General features: G+C 43.0%; 1 protein-coding gene across 1 annotated transcript in view; it reads right to left on the bottom strand.

Moving 5' to 3' along the window:
- The window catches only part of wwox (WW domain containing oxidoreductase), a 128,409-nt gene that overhangs the window by 82,758 nt on the left and 27,831 nt on the right, over positions 1-17,820 (bottom strand). The window contains exons 6-7 of the mRNA XM_035156935.2: positions 7,374-7,462; positions 2,131-2,316 (exon numbers count right to left, since the gene is read on the bottom strand). Coding sequence (XP_035012826.1) covers positions 2,131-2,316; positions 7,374-7,462 — 275 coding nt within the window. The remainder of the gene's footprint in view (positions 1-2,130; positions 2,317-7,373; positions 7,463-17,820) is intronic.

Raw genomic sequence — 17,820 nt, 5'->3', positions numbered from 1 at the left:
CTTAGGGAATACAATAAGCCGCCAGGTCAGGGGTCACACACGCTTGTGAGGGGAGGATATAAGTGAATAAACGAGAAATCAGCGGAAACTGAAAATAACACAAACACAAATGGGAGCGACTTCAAAAGATGTAATATAGGTCCGGAATGAGGTGGACAGACTGAAAGATGTAATATGAGATATTGTCTATTTCCGCTCCTTCTTCCGCCGCCTCTAGTCTGTGTCAGTGTGTAACCGACTCTCTCTGGTCCTACCTAAGCCCTCTTTGAAGGGGTTAAAGCCACCGCTGCTTGCAGAGGAGAGAGGGAAAGGTGAGTGCAATATGTCGGGGAGGTGGAGGAGGAGAGAGGGATCTGCAGGGCAGAGAGTGAAGAGAATACCTGACCATTCCTGGCCTTGCATTATGTATTAATGGTGCACATTTTGCCCGTTCGAACAGCAGCCTGACAGTTTTTACGCCGTCAAAACTTCATGTGAACTCACTGTTCTTACTGTGTAGGCAAGTCTGGCATCAATCAAATTCTGCCAATACTCACTTCATGACATGATTTCTTTCAATAAGCTTTTCCGTCTCCCTCTTCCTCTTGCCTTTCTTACAGCATGTAATAGCTGTGTGACCCCAAGTGGATCTGGATGTCAAACCATCCCCTTTGCTGCTGCTGTCCTCTCATGCATGGCAGTCTGTATAACATAACTCATATGAGGGCCCCTGTAACAGTGTTGCTGTTTGATCTGCTAGAATAACTCTGCGTATGTTCTCCTTGTCTCAGGTCACTCTGCAGAGCTCCAATCAATCACTCTGCTTGGCTGTCTGACTGAACGAAGCCAGGATCAATGTCGCATGCACACACATACTGACTCTGAAACACATGGCTCAGGGCCTGGGCTCACAGATCACTGCAAGACATCATGCCTGTCTACTGCATGACAGGTAGAACCGGAGTCAGTGGGGGAGAGTTTCCCAACAAAAAGAAAGACTTGGAGAAACGAGAGATGGAAAGAAGAGAGGAAAGAGGAGAGAAAGGGGCTGAGTCAGAGGGTCACAGAGAAAGGAGCAGATACTTGATCAAAGTAAATTTTAGCTGATAAGTCCATCCATCATGTTGATGATACGTTTAATTTATAGTGACAGCGTGCGGAGTGAAATGAGTTTTCAGTGAGTGAGGCTGTCATGTTTGACAATACGCATTAAGTCTGATCTATCAGTTTGTGGTGAGAACTAGCCAATGTAGCGGCTTCAACAGCGTGACTGGAGTTGAAGAGTTGTTCGATTGGACGGGGTAGTTTCAGGATATTACCGCTTAAACTCCATCAGTGTGACTTTAATATGACTTAAGTGTGAATGGCAACTGTGCAACACGTTTTCTCAGGGGGGAATGATTTGCATTACGGTACTTTGTATGGAGCATTTATGTGCCCATTATGTAGGAAGGTGCATTAGAGCAAGATGTCATCAAAACATTTACCTGTTATACTCACACAAACACACACTATATTCAGTGTATATTAAAGCATTACAGATTTAAAACTACATTTTCTGGAAATTGAAGATGCCACAATAGTGTGGTGCTGTAGATCAACTTAAAAAAAACAAAAACAATGTTGATGGTCCAGTTGACTGGAGGCTTAACTAGTTTAAGTGATTTCTACCACTATACAAATTTTATAGTAAGATCACTAATATTGGAAATGACGTCAACAGTCAACAATCAGTCTCATTTTACAAATTTTGTAACTGATAAGATTACATTTCAATACATATAGTTCTTTCTCCTTCTTACCCATTGTCCAAACTCATGAATGCATTTACATGTGTCTCATGTTCTTCTTGAGGTTGTTTTTAACTATGTATGTCTTTAAACACTGTGCTTGACTGGAAAAGAAAAATACATTTATTCCATCAAGCATTTATAATGAGAGTGAGCATTTGTTCCAAATCAATGCACAGGTGATGCTTATTAATTAAAAGTTAAAAATATTTCAATCCTATCTGAAGAAAAGCCTTATTTTATAATCTGCTTCTGTTAAGACCACGTAGATACATTCATACAAGAGCCTGTCCATATCGATATATCAGTCAGACTCTAATTGATGCCAGACAAGTCAACCTGCCGATCTTGTTGTCTTTACCTGTGAGACTCTGAAGACACGACAACAACGCGGGCGGGCGCTGAGCAGCGCAGCACGTCCTGCAGGCACTGGACAAGAAGGAAGTGACCTAGGTGGCAGATCTGGAAGGTGGACTCCAGGCCGTCCTCCGTCAGGCTCCAGGGTTGAGTGCACACTCCTGCATTACACACCAGGATGTGCAAGGGCCTGTGGTGGGAGGAGGGCAGAAAATAAAACATGTTTGTTTATGGATTACAAGTGACAAGGAAGACTCGGCTGCAAATAAAAGAGGGTTTTCATACCACATAAGGCGGAAGAGAAGGTGAGGAGAGGCAACGGGGAGAAGAAACACAAAAAAAGAGGATGTAATAGTGAGAAGCCAAAGCAGAGGAAGCACACAGGGTGTCTTATTTCAGAGTGTGGTGGACTTTAGAGGTCTACAGAGACAGAGCATCAGTAACGCTGATATGATACAGAGGTTTTCAGTGCAACTCCCCATGGCTCGACAGGTACTGTAGATACTGAATACAGCTGGCTGCACTCCAAGAGCAACAACACATTGAAAAGCAATCTCAAACCGTTTCAACACACGAGGCTGGTGGAAGTAATGGGTGTTGATACAGGCTCTGTGTAACTACTGAGTAACCAAAACCCACCAACAGATCGACTCAGAAAGGCTGAGCGGAAAAGACCAGATCAAAAGGAAACACACACACACACACACGAGCCATGATATAAAAAGCTACTGCCTTCATTCAGGGCCCTGTGAAGCACACACACAGTAACACAGACACACAGCATATTTCCATTCTTGCAGGTTTTCGTGTGGGCGAGCGAGTAACACTCCCTGCTCGCGTGCCAGTGACTGGAGATTGCCTGATTGGTCAGGGCAGTGAGAGATCCTTGTCGGTGACAGCGTTGCTCCAGCGACTCGAAACCACAGTAACACAGCCGAACAATCCAAACACACCCCACCAATTTTTAATTTCTTCCATTAGAATTAATTATGAGGCCGAAGGCAATTTGTGTACCCTGTGTTTAAGACTGCCTACTGGATTAATTAAAAACTGGATGCTGGAAAATTAATGTGTGAATTGTTATGCCTTGCTATAATGAGCCATCCCATGCTATTACATAGGAGTGTACTGTACGATCACCTTCAGGCCTCCAAACACACAAGGTTCATTAAAGAGCACATACCTACTCACAAGTCAACTTAAAGAATGCTGACCTGAGCACATTTTTCAACAGAGCACACACCAGCAGCAAGATATTTTATTTTCAACCAAAATACAACTAGGTAAGGAAATATGATTTAAAGGCTCCGTAGAAAAACACAAGTAAATGACCTCTGTGACCTGGAGTAAAATTCAATTAGACAAGATATAAGAGCAAAACACCAGAGCTCCTGTAATGTTACACAAAGCATGAAAGAATGAGGAGGGAAGGGAAGATTTGTTTTTCCTTTTGCATTTCAAGACTGAGTCAAATTAAATCAAAGGGAGCTATTTGTTTTACATTTTAAGAATAAAGTTGCAATATGGAGAATAACGTCATCTCCTCCGGTTCATCAAATCCTGTTAGAGGAGCGACTGACAGTCTTTCTGAACAGATGTAGTTTTTGGCCCAATCTCTTCACACAGTGATTACCACACTGTGTTAATACGCTAAAAGAAAATGAATGTCCTTGTTACTAAAATTGATTCTGAAGAGCAATTTCGCATCTTCATCTGCACAGTAGTATTTTGTAGAGGATGGCAAACATTAGTAGTTTGATACTAAAATATATAAAGTTTTAAATATTAGGTTTATTCCTCAACATTTAACATGTAAAAAAACTCTTATGTAGAAAAGCTCTAAAAAGGCTCTCAGTTTAAATACTGATACCTTTCACTGCTAGAATCGTTCTAACACAAGATAGAACCTTTAACTGTAGTTTGTTGTTTTAAACCCGTACTTATATTTCCTTACAAACAGCAACTCTGTGCAAAGCATTATAATGTAGGGGAGGGTTGTTGCAAAAACAGCTCATTTTAAAGCTTTAGAAGTGAGACACCGTGCCTCAATTTAAAACCTGGTTGACTCAACTTCAATATTACATATAGAAAGAATTACATACGGAATGATGGACACTCTTCATAAATATTTTGATATATGGCAGCCGTTTCTTCATCATCTTTCACAGCCTAACTTGGTTTCATGGCCAGCAAAAAAAATGCTGTGCCTTCCACCTCGGATGCTTGTGTTAAGACTTAAAGTAGCAATGATGAACTATGCTGTTGTTTTATTTCATCGAAATACGCCCTGGCTTTTTTTTTATTTCCATGTTTTTGTGGCATGTTGTCAAAGAAAATGTCAATAAATATACTTGTCCTTATATCGATTACACTTTGTAACATTTAAATGTGCATTGCTTCCTTTATTAAATGGTAAATGGTCTGTATTTATAAAATGCTTTTCTAGTCCTGATGACCACTCAAAGCACTTTACAGTACAGTTTTACATTCACACGTTCATACAGGGCATCTATGGGCAGCACTTTCTCTATGAGAAGGGGCAATTTGGGGTTCAGTATCTTGCCCAAGGACACTTCGGCATGCAGACGAGGGAAGACTGGGATCGAACTGCTGACCCTCTGGTTAGATTACGACCGCTCTAACCCCTGAGTCGCATCCACAGACACTGGAAGCAGGCTAAAAAAGACAAAGTATGTCACTCAGTAAGTATTTCACATATTTGCGATGAAAAACTCTAATAACCAACTTTCCTCTGGCCAGCAGAGCGATTTCCCCCACGCAGCTCCGATGGGCCTCTGGTGAGTCTGCTTGTAATGTAAAAGGCCTGTTAATTCAACTGCCCACCAGTTAGTCCCTCTCTCATAAGCACAGGTCTAATGAATGTCTTTAATAGGCCTATTGCTGCGTACCACAGTCCCACTCTCCACATTAAGACCTCACACAACACTGTGTGCACTGTGCAATCTCAGCGCTGGTCAAACGAGGGTGTTAACTACCAAACTGGGAGACATCAGTTTATATATTTACTTTAAATAACCCCCCTGGGTATGACCCCTGACCTCTATGATAATGTGGGCCAGCAGAAGATATTGCCTGTGTGAGCTGGGCTCGGACTACTGGTCATTAACACTGCACTTTATTGGCAACAGGAAAACTGGCACAGACAACACACGGATACAGTCGATTTTTGTACAACACTCATCCCGGTCCATATGCAAACAAAGTGTGCAAGACAAACAACATTTCGACAGTGTTACAGTATCACCATAACAACAAACAGAAGAACAGTAGACTGATGCTGTCTGGCCTGTACAGTCCATCCATTACACACAATATGCTTGAAATGAGAACATGATAAATGCAGCTTGAAAATAAACTGCACGTGTTAATTACTAACCGTTCAGTAGAAATTGTATTAAGAGCACTCTGTCAGCACTGTCCTCCATCAATTACATCCCAATGAAATTGCACTGCATTCAACAATATCAATATCCAGGTAATTTCATTTCAAAGGACAGGCAATTAAAGCAGAATTGGGGTCAATGGAACACAGAGCAGCGTGAAAGCCACTGACTAAAGCACTTAAAAGCAAGGGAGTAAGAAACGAGAGAAGGGAGAAAAAGGAATTCTGATTACATTTCACCTGTCAATGACACACTGCAGGAGCATTATTGTGCGTGTGTGTATGACTGCGTGTGTCTGTTTGTCTTTGTGTTTACAAAACTATGTGTGTGCGCTTCTGCACACAGAATTGTCTGTGTGTTTCCATGCATGTATGCACATATATGTGCGTGTTGTGTGCGCACTCCTGGGTGTGTTATGCCTGAAGACATACGTGCAGTAATAGAGTGGTGGTAGACTCAGACAGCTGCCCAGTGCCATTCACAGCTCAGAGCTCCCAGCCTCCACTCTGCTCTGTTCGCCTTCTGATGAGAATTAATGTACTCTGACGTCCCCTGGGACTCCCCCACTCCCCCCTAACAGCACAGCTAATGAAGAAATACAACCTTGCCAAAATACTGAGGTGGAGAGAGAGAGCGACACAGACAGAGAAAGACTGAGACAACACCAGAGAGGGAGAAACGGAGGTAGATAAACAAAGGGAAAGCAAAAATGGAATGCAAAAGAGAAATCCAGGAGAGTCATTTTGGGGCCAGCAGGGTTAAAGAGAGGTGGACGTACAGTACTTCATTGGATGGGAGAGAATCATGTAAGAGATGGGAGGGAACTGTAGGACGGGGGGTGAGGGAAGCCACCATGAGGTTTGGCTCTGACCCAAGACACGTGTCCTGGATGGCCATACCCTGCCCCAGGGCTGCTACAGGCGATGACTGCCCTGCCTCTCCCCAAGGGGCTCCCCTGACACCACTACACACACACAAACATGCACGTATGCACAAACACACAGACACACACATAAACACACACATAGATGAACAGTATGGATGACAGAATACATGACCCCAAAATAGCAACTGTGCGATCGGCCACAAGACACATGCTGTAAAAGCTGACCACCACAAAATAAGTGCCATAAAGTCTGGCAGTCTGTTAATCAATGTCAAGCAAATCGACACAAATACACACACAGGCTCCTGGGGCCTCTCCATATGGTGTCCATCAGTTACAGTTGCGTCAGGGTGTCTATTAAATACGGTATACAGGAAGTAATCATGATACAGTGATCAGCTCGACTGAAAGACCCTGTACGTTTTTTTTTTATTTCCTTTATTGTCTTGTCTTTCTTAGACGGAAGTAGACTGAAAAAAATCCTGCCATGCAATAACGGGACTGGTGGCTACTTAAAGTTTGCCCTGATTTGTTAGCTGGGCACGCTGCCATACATTTAATTCAAAAAACGTTCTAAGATCAGCTCTGCCCTGTCTCCTCACAGTGGAGACTCACCTGTCTTTTGATGGTGTTTTAGTTTCAAAAAATACAAAAGGACATTGGAGAGACCAGTCCAACCCACACAACTGCAACACTGGAGAGAGACAATTTCAATCTCCAGTGCATCTTGGCAATGAGCACTGCTCTGATTTTCTGCAATGTTTTAAAATCGAAGGTCAACAAAAATTTACTTTTACCCCCCCCCTCAAATACAGCATTGATGGGGGAAAAATGTACAAATGTTGCCCATTCCACCAGGAATATAGAAGATGTAAGTCCTTTCAGTGATGCTACCAAAACCTGTACCAAAAATGGCAAGCATCACAAAAGAAAATTCATTCTGTGGTTTATACTCACAGCTTCTTGGCCTTGAAAGACTCAGCAAACTCCCGGACACTGCGGAGAGAGGCCAGGTCGCACATCATGGCTTCCACTCGTGCTCTGTGCTGTTGAGACAGAAAACACAGAAATAGGATTGTTAGACAAAACAGCAAAGTAAAAGGGACCATTATTTAGGATTTTGCCATTATTAAGTCATCACCTCGAGCAAAAATAACCACAAAGCACAGGTTCAAATGGTAAAAGAAGGAAAAATGTTTCACCGCTTTTAAACTGCAGTGTAAGGTCTCCCACGGACATTTGTGGCAACCTTGTGATTTTGGGCTACATTAATAAACATTTAGTTGAGTACTTCTATATTCTGGTAGAAGTGATGTGAGAAGAGTGCTGACACATGATCACAGTTCTGTCTAAAGACTCCTACAGAACTCCATGGATTTTGACAGCGTGTTCTCAGCACGTGTTTGTGTGCATGTGTGTGGCTCCTCTTACACCATATGTTGGGAGACAGGGTGAGGATGGGAGAGGAGTGGAGAAAGATAAATGACTTAAGAAGTTAATGCATAGCTGCATTTACACAGTGAGGAAGACAGGCTAAATATTCATCATTCCCTCCATCCTACTGTACCATTCTGCAGCAGGGCAGAGACGAGCGTATCTTTTTGATAACAACATACTATTTTTTTTTCGTCTGTGATGGAGCGTGTCACTTGGACTATCTCCCTGCCTTCCTGTCTGTATTTCCTGTATCCTCATCTCGCCTTTCTCTGCATCTTTATCAGAACAGGTCCTCTCAACCGACAATCCAGGTTCAATCTCACTTCAACATACACGCTCACATGGGGCCTTGGTGTGTGTTAGCACAAGTGTGTGCAGTGTGAATCATGGTGGAGCATGTTCGGATCAGACTAACGCTCCATTAGACTCATCACTCATGCTCGAAAAGGGAAACGGAATGAGATATTTCTCCCAGGACTCCCTGCTGGGCTCTGGCTGCAGGAGCGGCAGGTATTCCTGATGCTACATCTCCCCTTCGTCCTGCTCGCCATCCCCGAGGAACGCTGTCAGCTCACATTACACCCCGGAAGAGCGTTCAACGTTCCGCTCTCCATCCGCCACCTCCGCCACCGCTGCTGCGGCTGCTGCTGCGGCTCCCCTGTCAGCCTTTCCCACTGATCTGCTCTCCAGTCTGGGGGCGTCATATGGGAATGTCTTTCCTCTGCGTGTCTGTCTTCACGCAGCTAAGTGTACATGACACCCACAGCAAGGACGCTCCATGGAGCAGTGAGCACAAAGAAAACAAGAAAGGGTTAAGAGCACCTTCTGATGGAAATGTGATTCTTCAGGCATTTTACAGACACCTTAACTGCCCCGGGGTGTATTTATACATGCATACACAGGCACACACACACCAATACACACACAACAAATTCAGTGTTGTGACTCAAGGGTAAAACCGTGCTATCACACCATTATCTATGCCTGAATTATTCTCTTGATGCTACTCTATACCATTATATGGATGCTATTACAAAGCATTAAAGGGCTGATTATGGCTATTACAGATATGATTATAGGGTACCTGCTTATATGATCTGCACACAGCAGTAATCACAGGTGAGAGGAGACAACTGTCTAATTTAATGACTTGTACACGCAATATGCATTTACACTCCTATAGCCACTTTTACACCAAATATATTCACAGAAATGCAGGGGAAATGAAAAAGGAGTTTGCTGTAAAACAAATATTTGGTCGCTGAGTATTCACACAAGTGTAAGAGGAAGAAGAGAAATGAGGAAACTTTGCGTGGTGCCTCTGGTTGGTCGAAATGGAGAATTCAATTATACAGTGAGAAAAATGAAAGATTAATCCCAAACAAGGTCAGAGCACGCAGCAGTGTGATCATTAACAGGTCAGGATAGGGTCTCCTCAACAGGGTAGCCCTCGATGTTTGTATGACCAGCAGAGAAGATGAGAGCAGGTGTCAGCATGACGAACACATATCCCCTTCTCCAGAGACGCGGGGGGGGGAAAGGGAAGGAGAGATGGAGAAATGGGAGACCAGAGGGAGGATAGAGGGGGGCTGAGGGGGGCCACTGGAGCAAATCCAGCAGGGAGAAGGTGAGCAGCCTGCCTGCCCGCCTGTCTGTCCGCCTACCCTCCCCCCGCAGATTGAAGTCTTGCGAAGAAAATAAAGTTTATTGCCTGGAAAGAGGGGGGAAAAAGCATGTAAAAAGCATTAAAGCGATGGAGGTGAACAATTAGACAGATGGCCAGGTTTTGGAAGGAGAGGAGGAAAAAAGGGATAGAAAGAGAGAGGGAGAATGCACGGACGCAATCGTTCAGGGTTTTTATGAGGACCCTGACAACTCCTCGTCTCTTCAAGGGCGAAGGAAAAGTGAGAGGCAGCAAAGCCTCTCTGGTTAACTCTGGAGTAATCGCTGAGTGTGCAACACCACAGAGTGCGGCTTGGGGTGACAGAGCTAACTGCCCCCAGCTACGCACAACCTATCGCTCCCTCTGAAAGCAAAAGGCTAATTATGAATGAATGAACACACGCGTAAACAGGCTTCACAGCTTGAAAACTAGAAATTGCGACAACTGCGCGTTTGTTTTGCGGACTGCAGCTCCGCAAAGGAGCCTCACGGTTGAGGCCGAAAGCAGCAAGGTCACCGCGATGATAACACGGGCATCAGATCCCTCAGCCATCCACTCCTGCCGCCACCTCTCACGTTCCGTCCCCCCCACTTCCAGCCCATCAGCCCAAGAGAACAGCTGTAACATGACAATGACCTTAACGACTTTCAAGAAGCAAAGAAGGAGGGAGGGGATAAAAGTGCCACTTGAGGTGGTCGGCCTCTGCAGAGGTTCTCCTCATCTCTCCTGGTGTTTTCCACGTGTGTCGGGGGATGACATGTGGTCACTGCTGTGGATAAAGACGGAGACGGAGGACGGAGGTGGACGAGCTCTAATACAATTATAACTTGGGCCATCCAATCCAATAAAATGAAGAGGTATTAGCGCAGGGGGAGCCCCATTCTGTTCAATAAGACACTGGAGCACTCTACTAACTCTGAAAACACACACATGTAGGCATACTGGCACATGTGCACTCACAGGTACACACACTTTGCTGACCCCTTTAATAGCACAGCAGCCACCCCTAATGGACGCAAGCAAGTGGAACCGCCAAATAATACACTGTCTTAATGCACTAGGCTCAATCTCATCCACCGCTCCCCTTATCCTCCTCTGCCTTCCCCCTCACACTTTAACCCCTTTTTTTTATCTTCCCTCACCTCACGCCACCCCCTCACCACCTCAACTCCCCTTATAGATCACAAATGCAGGGACAACACTTAAGAAATCAAAAGTACCCCCCATAGATTTGAAACACTTAGCCTGCAGACCTCGCTGAACAACTCAGGTGTGGAGAAGGATGGTGTAAGAGTGAGTGGGGCAAGACAAAAAGTGTATTATTTCTATATTTTAGTGTGGTTTCTATTACTCCCTGTGAATATATAATATCAATTTAAAGCAATGGTAATATTCTACGGCAGTATTTTTTACCAGCAGGTGCGGAGGTAAGATGCTGTAATGGCGGTGAAAGTGAATGAGCAGGGAAGACACCATGTGAAAAGGGCACCTTATAAAAGCAATTAGAGAAATGACTTTGAGCCCCTCTTCTTGCTCTGTAGATTAGAACAGGCCTCGGAGGGAGGAACACAGAGGAACCCAGATCTCCATGACCTTGTCCGCAACACGCCACACTAAATTGGTCATCAGCTTTTAAGACTGTATTTTATCATAGATATATATTTTTAGCGAAAAGAAAAAGAGAGAGGGAAGGGTGGGGGGGGCGCTAGTGTGGAACATGCTGGTCGTATATCATCCTGTCACAATTATGACGTTTGTTCATAAATACCAACCAATCTCCTCTCCACCTGGCTAAGTCACATGGGCTTGTGCTTATGCACGCGCCATACACCAACAAAGAAATATGGACACGCACCACATGCGGCGGAACGCACACGCAAGCCGCAAATAAAGAAACGGACACATCTGGCTGGGTGCCCTACCACAGATCTGAGAACTGACCTCCATACACAGACAAAGAGACTGAGCACACACTCAGGCAACACACATTCATACACACCTCACACACACACATGAATAAAGACGCTCTGCACATTCCAAACACAAACACGCACACACAAACAAACAAATGCACGCGCACATACACACCCACTTACCCACTGACATGGACACACCGCAATTAATAGGGAGGCAGGTCTCTGGTGAGGAAGAGAAAGTGCCTGTTCAGCACATACAGGCAGAATATGCAATTTCCTCCAGTTAAGTCTGTATTAAATTGATTTCTTCTTTCTCTGACACGGACTGGGTTTTTCCCCCCTAATGAAAGCTGGATAATCTACAGGTTTTCCCTTTCCTGAAATCAAGTTACAAATCAAGCAATTGAAGGGGCAGATATGGGAAAGGTGAAGGAAGGACATGGGATGATTTTCCAGATGAGAAACATGGAGAATGAGGCACATACGTGCTGATACTTTTAACACGGACATCGGGGCCACCACACACACACACACACACACACACACACACACACACACACACACACACACACACACACACACACACACACACACACACACACACACACACACACACACACACACACACACACACACACACACGTTCAAACTCACATACTCACATACTCACACAATCACACACTAACACACACACAAAAAAGTTTAGGCCAGACCTCAGTTAAATACTTGCTGACATTTCCATTCAGTGACGTACTGAGGCTACTGCAGGACCATGATAGTAAACACAGCCTTGATGACTGTAATGAATGAAACACATTAATTAGTAAGCACTTACATCAGTTAATCACTCCCTGAGACCTGACAAGAAGCCGTGACGTTCCACAGAAACACTGAACATGCTGACAGAAAAAAACCCACAAAGACGGACGGAGGACTTAAAGCGAACAAAAGGGAAAAATGATTACAGAGAACTAGTGGAAGTATTAATTTCCCTCAGTAATTCCAACTCTTCTATTAAAAAACAGCTTAAGCAAATGTATCAGTAAGTATTAGCAGTTATATGTACTTTAAAAAAACAAAGAGCACTGACTATGCAGACAAAACGGCAGTGTTAGATAATTATTATATATTACAGGATTATTAATCTGATGTATTAACATGTAAGCAGAATTTTAATGTTATAGCTGGCTGAGGTGAAGCGATTTTAAGTACTGCTGAGTAATTTAATTTACTGTATAGCGATGCATTATATTTTATATGGTCATTATGGGTTTTCAAATTCTTAATCTGCAATGTAACTATTAACTTTAACTATCAAATAAATTTTGTCAAGTAAAAAGTACGATACTTCCCTGTAGTGTAGAGGAGTAGAAGTATATAGTATACAGTAGCATCAAATAAAAATACTAGCGACAAGAACAGTACAGTAAAAAAAAGTGTGTACTAGTACCACCACCAACATATGTTTTAGAGCAAACACTAAAACTAACAACAGTTCAATAAATAGGAAATTATCATTAAAAAGTCATAATAATATTAACAATTAGTTTTTTATGTTTTTCATATAACTATATTTTTATATATATATAGATAGATATAAATATAGTTATATCTATCTATATATGTTTAAATTCAAATCATAAGACTAAGACTACACAAAACTCTCCTCCTTTAAAAAATTGTGAGAGCAATTCATATTATTTATTGTTATATGTTAGGTGATAAATTTCAACCAAAATCTAACAAATTGTGTATTTGTTTGATTTCCAAAAATTGAATGAAAATTTTTTCGATATTGAACAATATCGAGGTTGTTGCCAAAAAGTTACAATATCTTGGGCAGAATATTTTAAGGAGCGGTGCTGCATGAACGTGTGTGTGAGCCAGACTGCACACAGAAGAAAGTGCAATAAGATCTTACTTAAAGAGTTGTAATCAAACCTATTGTGTAAATAATAATTTATTTACCTTTCAGAAGAGCGACAGACGGGTAAGAGAGAAAAATAAGGACAGAAAAAGGGAGAGAGAGACAGACACAGGGAGAGAGAGAGACAGAGATGGGAAATGAAAAGGACAGGGCGGTCATCATAATTGCAGAGTTTGCTTTTCGGATGCAGACAGACCAGGGCCATGGGGCCTGAGGCACATATCAGATTCCACACAAACACGCACATATACACACGCACATACAGACTTACACATGCACCCACATATACCGAAACATACACACACACACACACACAACATATTCTGCAGCCAGCCTGCGTGAGTGTTTTTGCATTAAGGCAAACGACAGCCGATGGGTGCATTTGTGCTCCATAAGAGATAAAGTGTGAAGTGAGATGGTAACATCCACCTTTCAAACCTAACAATGTTATATTATAAACCTGCTTTCTGTCATGCTGTCTATCAGTGTGTGTGTGAGTGTGTGTGTCCATTTCTGCCTCTGATCCACTTCTCCCCCTCTTCGTCCAGCGCGCAGCCTGATCAGATTTACATTAAAAAGTGATGGAGATTTAAATAATGTGTCTATGTTCTCAGAAAGACATCAAGAGATTTTCAACTTGCTCTCCTCTTCCTCTCTGTCTCTTCCTCTCCGTTTCCTCACCCTCTCCTTTCTCCTATCTCCCCCCTCATCTCACCCTCTCCATCTCCGCCAGATTCGCAGACAGTGCACATTTTCCTGCATGTCTTCAGTGTAACCGATACCCCTAACAACCAGGATTTTAATGCAATCCACATTGCCCCCTAATATTTCAGATCTCAGAATAAGCACTGGCAATTACATATTTACACCCAGCTTATTTTGCAATTCTGCACCGGGACTTTAGCGTCTGGTTGAACGGCACCCGCAGACTTAGATGCTGATTATGTTGCGGTTAGATAACAATAAAGTCGGAGAAAAACAACCTAGACCCTGTGCACTTATACTGTATGTACAACTTTCTGTTTGGGAGTGTCAGCAAGAAAAGGGTAAATCTCCGAAGAACAAAATAATGTGTTCTTTTCAAGTGTGGCAGTAATGTGATTGCTTTATCTAAAGCTGCTAATTTTACATTGTTTAATTTCTCCTGAAACACTCGTGCCTTGTATCATCTCAGTATCCGCAGGGCTGGTAAAGCACCTCACAAACTTGCAGAAATGCACACATTTACACATATGTACAAAGTGTGAACACACATCACTGTACAGAGATGGTGAATTCAGCCCCTTTGATTTGGTTACAAAAGCCCGTTTTTTGTCAGCTTTATATTAAAAAAACATAAGCATAACATAATTGAAGAAGAAAAGAATCTGGCAATTAAGAAACATGGAGGCCTTTGATGTGAGTAAGTGTATAATAGGCCTTTTGATGAGGGAGTGTTTTACACTCCGCAGGGTCTTGTATGCACTTTGATTAAAAGCTCTTTTGTTTAGCAATATTCTAAACTGCTTACCATTTTCCACTGTCACAATAGTTTAGTAAGAGATTGTGCCTTTTTTCCATCTCTCTGAGACACAGTATCATGTTCTCTCTGGTATGGAATCACAGTAGTGATACTGAGTGAGTGCTAGAAGAAGAACAAATGAATGACGGGAAGAGCAACCTGGATTAAAATGTTTTACCAGAGGAAATAAAGCAAGACAAGGCAAAAGGCCACCAGTGGCACTATCAGATATTAAAGTAGAATGGCACTCGGAGAGCACACACCTCCGCCAAGGCCCAACAGTCCCCCCTTTAAAAAACAACATTTAAATTCACGAGATCCCGATTTTTATTTGGATCTGAACCAAATTGCACACTCTCAAAAATATTGATTTTTTTTTTGTCATCAAGATCCATGAATTATTCTCTGAAAAATCTACAAAAAAATTTCAAACGACCCCTATCTTACAATTTTAAAGAAAGTGAGAAAAAATCCTGGATGCCCCAACTGATCCAGATCCACACTCAAATTCAATAAGTTCTCCACTCAACCATAACGCACCCGTCTACCAAATTTCATGGTAATCTGTTAAGTAGTTTTTGCGTAGTGCTGCTAACCAACAGACAGACAAACAGACAGATGAAGCAAATTAAAACATAAGTTCCTTGGTGAAAGTAAACAATAATCATTATTAATACTGTTTTTCTTCTTCTTTATAGGAAGATACATTACCACCAACTGCACCTGTTCAAGCACCGTGTACATGATCTCCCCTGTCAGCTGATAAGGTCATGTGATTTTGCATTCTGTTACAGTGTTGCACAGATTTGAATAATAAGCTTCTCATCTTGTCGCCTGATAATAGGCTGGAAAACTCTCGTTGAACAATGTAATAAATGCATCATAAGACCTCAGTAAAGGTCAGAGGTCATTAAGCCACCAACTGTCAACGGAGCGCTGGCCTGACAGAGAATAAATGATGCCTTGTAAACAAATTGAATTATCGCCTTAATTCATGCAGTCTGATTCAATTTGCCCGGGAGAAGAGTCCTTCACGAGGGAGCGGAAGAGGGAAGGAATGACAGCGAGGAGGAAGGAAAGAAGAAGAGGAGGAGAGAGGCTGTGGACGGCGAGACGTGGACACACATCTTCTCCCTCCATCACTGCATCCCACAACGTCTTTGGCTCCGCTGAAGGAGAGTAACTACATTAAGAGTCCTGATCATCTCACAAGACTGTGCGCTGTCTTCCGAAGACGGCGAGTGCTCCTTTTGTCTCAGTTAAATGCAATAAGGTTGTGTTAAATTGAGTTGGGCTGAGCCACTAGGCCCTGGCACAAACTGAGTGACAACAAGCAGGAGACAGATCTAAATCTTGTAAACTGAGGCAAAGGCTGCGTTTTGTCTGTTGCATAAGGGTTTTAAGAGGTTTAGATAATTGAGTAGGGAAAGAAAATGTACATAATGGTAAAAAACAGACTGAGCTCAATTAGGCAGCAGCTGGGGATTGAGGATGCTTAAATTTGAGGATATCTGTGCGCGGTTGTTGTGGTGGGCATATGGGAAAGCCCATCTCCTATGGTACACCCCATGAACCTAAAAAACCCTGAATGAAACATCAGTATTAAGTTTGGTCTATCACCTAAAGCTGCATTAGGTCTCTCCTCAGTTTGCTCCTTAATTCCATCAGAGTAATCTCACATTATTGCCCTCTAACAGTACCCTAAACGGAGAATAAAAAGTTTGCTCCCCTCTAGCAGTGTATTACCAGGAAACAACAGGCCCTCTCCTCATTAAGTTATAGATATAAATGCTCCAAAGCATGAAATTACCCCCGAGCCTCCCTCTCCAAATAACCTGGTTTGCAAACAAATGATCCGAGCACAAGCAGTAAAAGGCAGATTATTAAAATAATAGGAGGGATTTAAATTTGCATCCACAGAACAATTCAGCAAAGGACTGAGCAATTACTCCTCCCCCTCTTCTTCCGTTGTTCACTCCACCTTTCTACAAGCCCTCGTACTTTATTGTGTCCATCTGTTCTTAATAGGAAACAGAGGCAGACTCGGGCATCTCCAGGTGTGTCTCTACACGTGTTAATATGATCAGCTACATGACAATTTGCACTTGCGTGGTAGTATCAGGTATTATTGTTTCCCTTCATCAAAACCAGTATCAATTTACATCTACCTGCTTTCTTATACTACTCGGCCCCCACTCTAACGTCCTGGAAAAGAGAAATTCACATCTTGCACTGTGATAAATATCAAACTTTATCCCAAGACAATAACAGTCTTTCCTCCCAAGCTGGAGTAAATGGGGAGCGATGAGAGAGTGAGGTGAGAAGGAACGGACGAGGCAAAGGGTGCTCAGGTCTGCATTACCTCTGAGTTATGGTCCCCATTTGCATCTCAATCAGCCTCTTTGGAGAGCCCACCACCCTGGTAACACCCCCATCACACTGCAGCCACCCCTGGTAATCAGGGAGATTTAGTGGGACTGGCAGCCTACCGTGGGCACCCCCTGGCTGGGGCTCGCAGCTCATTCCCAGCCCCTGGTCTTGCTAAGGGCCCTCTGGGCCACATCCAAACACAGGAGAATGGCAGCACTTAACAAGGCTGAGGAAGACCAAAATAGACGAGCAGCAGGAACGAGCCATAAAACAGAGGGAAAACAAAGCACCCGAGTGATTGTAATAGATGTTCCAGCATGGATGTCTGCATAGTGTTCTGTACTGTTGCCTCATTATAGCAGGCGGAAAAAAAGAAAACAAATTTGAACTTGTGACCTGAGGTGAGAACACTTAATCTCAGAGTTGATGATGGCAGTGATGCCAACCCACTGTTTCCCTGCAGTACAAACAGGCTCTCTGTAACATGTAATGGGAGTATGTACACGCACAAATACAAACATACACATGCACACACAGCTACATGGTGTGATTTGAAGATAGTGAATGCTCCACATGAGAGTTGCCTCTCT

The sequence above is a fragment of the Hippoglossus stenolepis genome, chromosome 5, assembly GCF_022539355.2.
Source record: "Hippoglossus stenolepis isolate QCI-W04-F060 chromosome 5, HSTE1.2, whole genome shotgun sequence".
In the NCBI taxonomy this organism is placed as follows: Eukaryota; Metazoa; Chordata; class Actinopteri; order Pleuronectiformes; family Pleuronectidae; genus Hippoglossus; species Hippoglossus stenolepis.
Note: the sequence above shows the minus strand (reverse complement) of the source record. Positions and strands in the feature narration are given on the sequence as shown.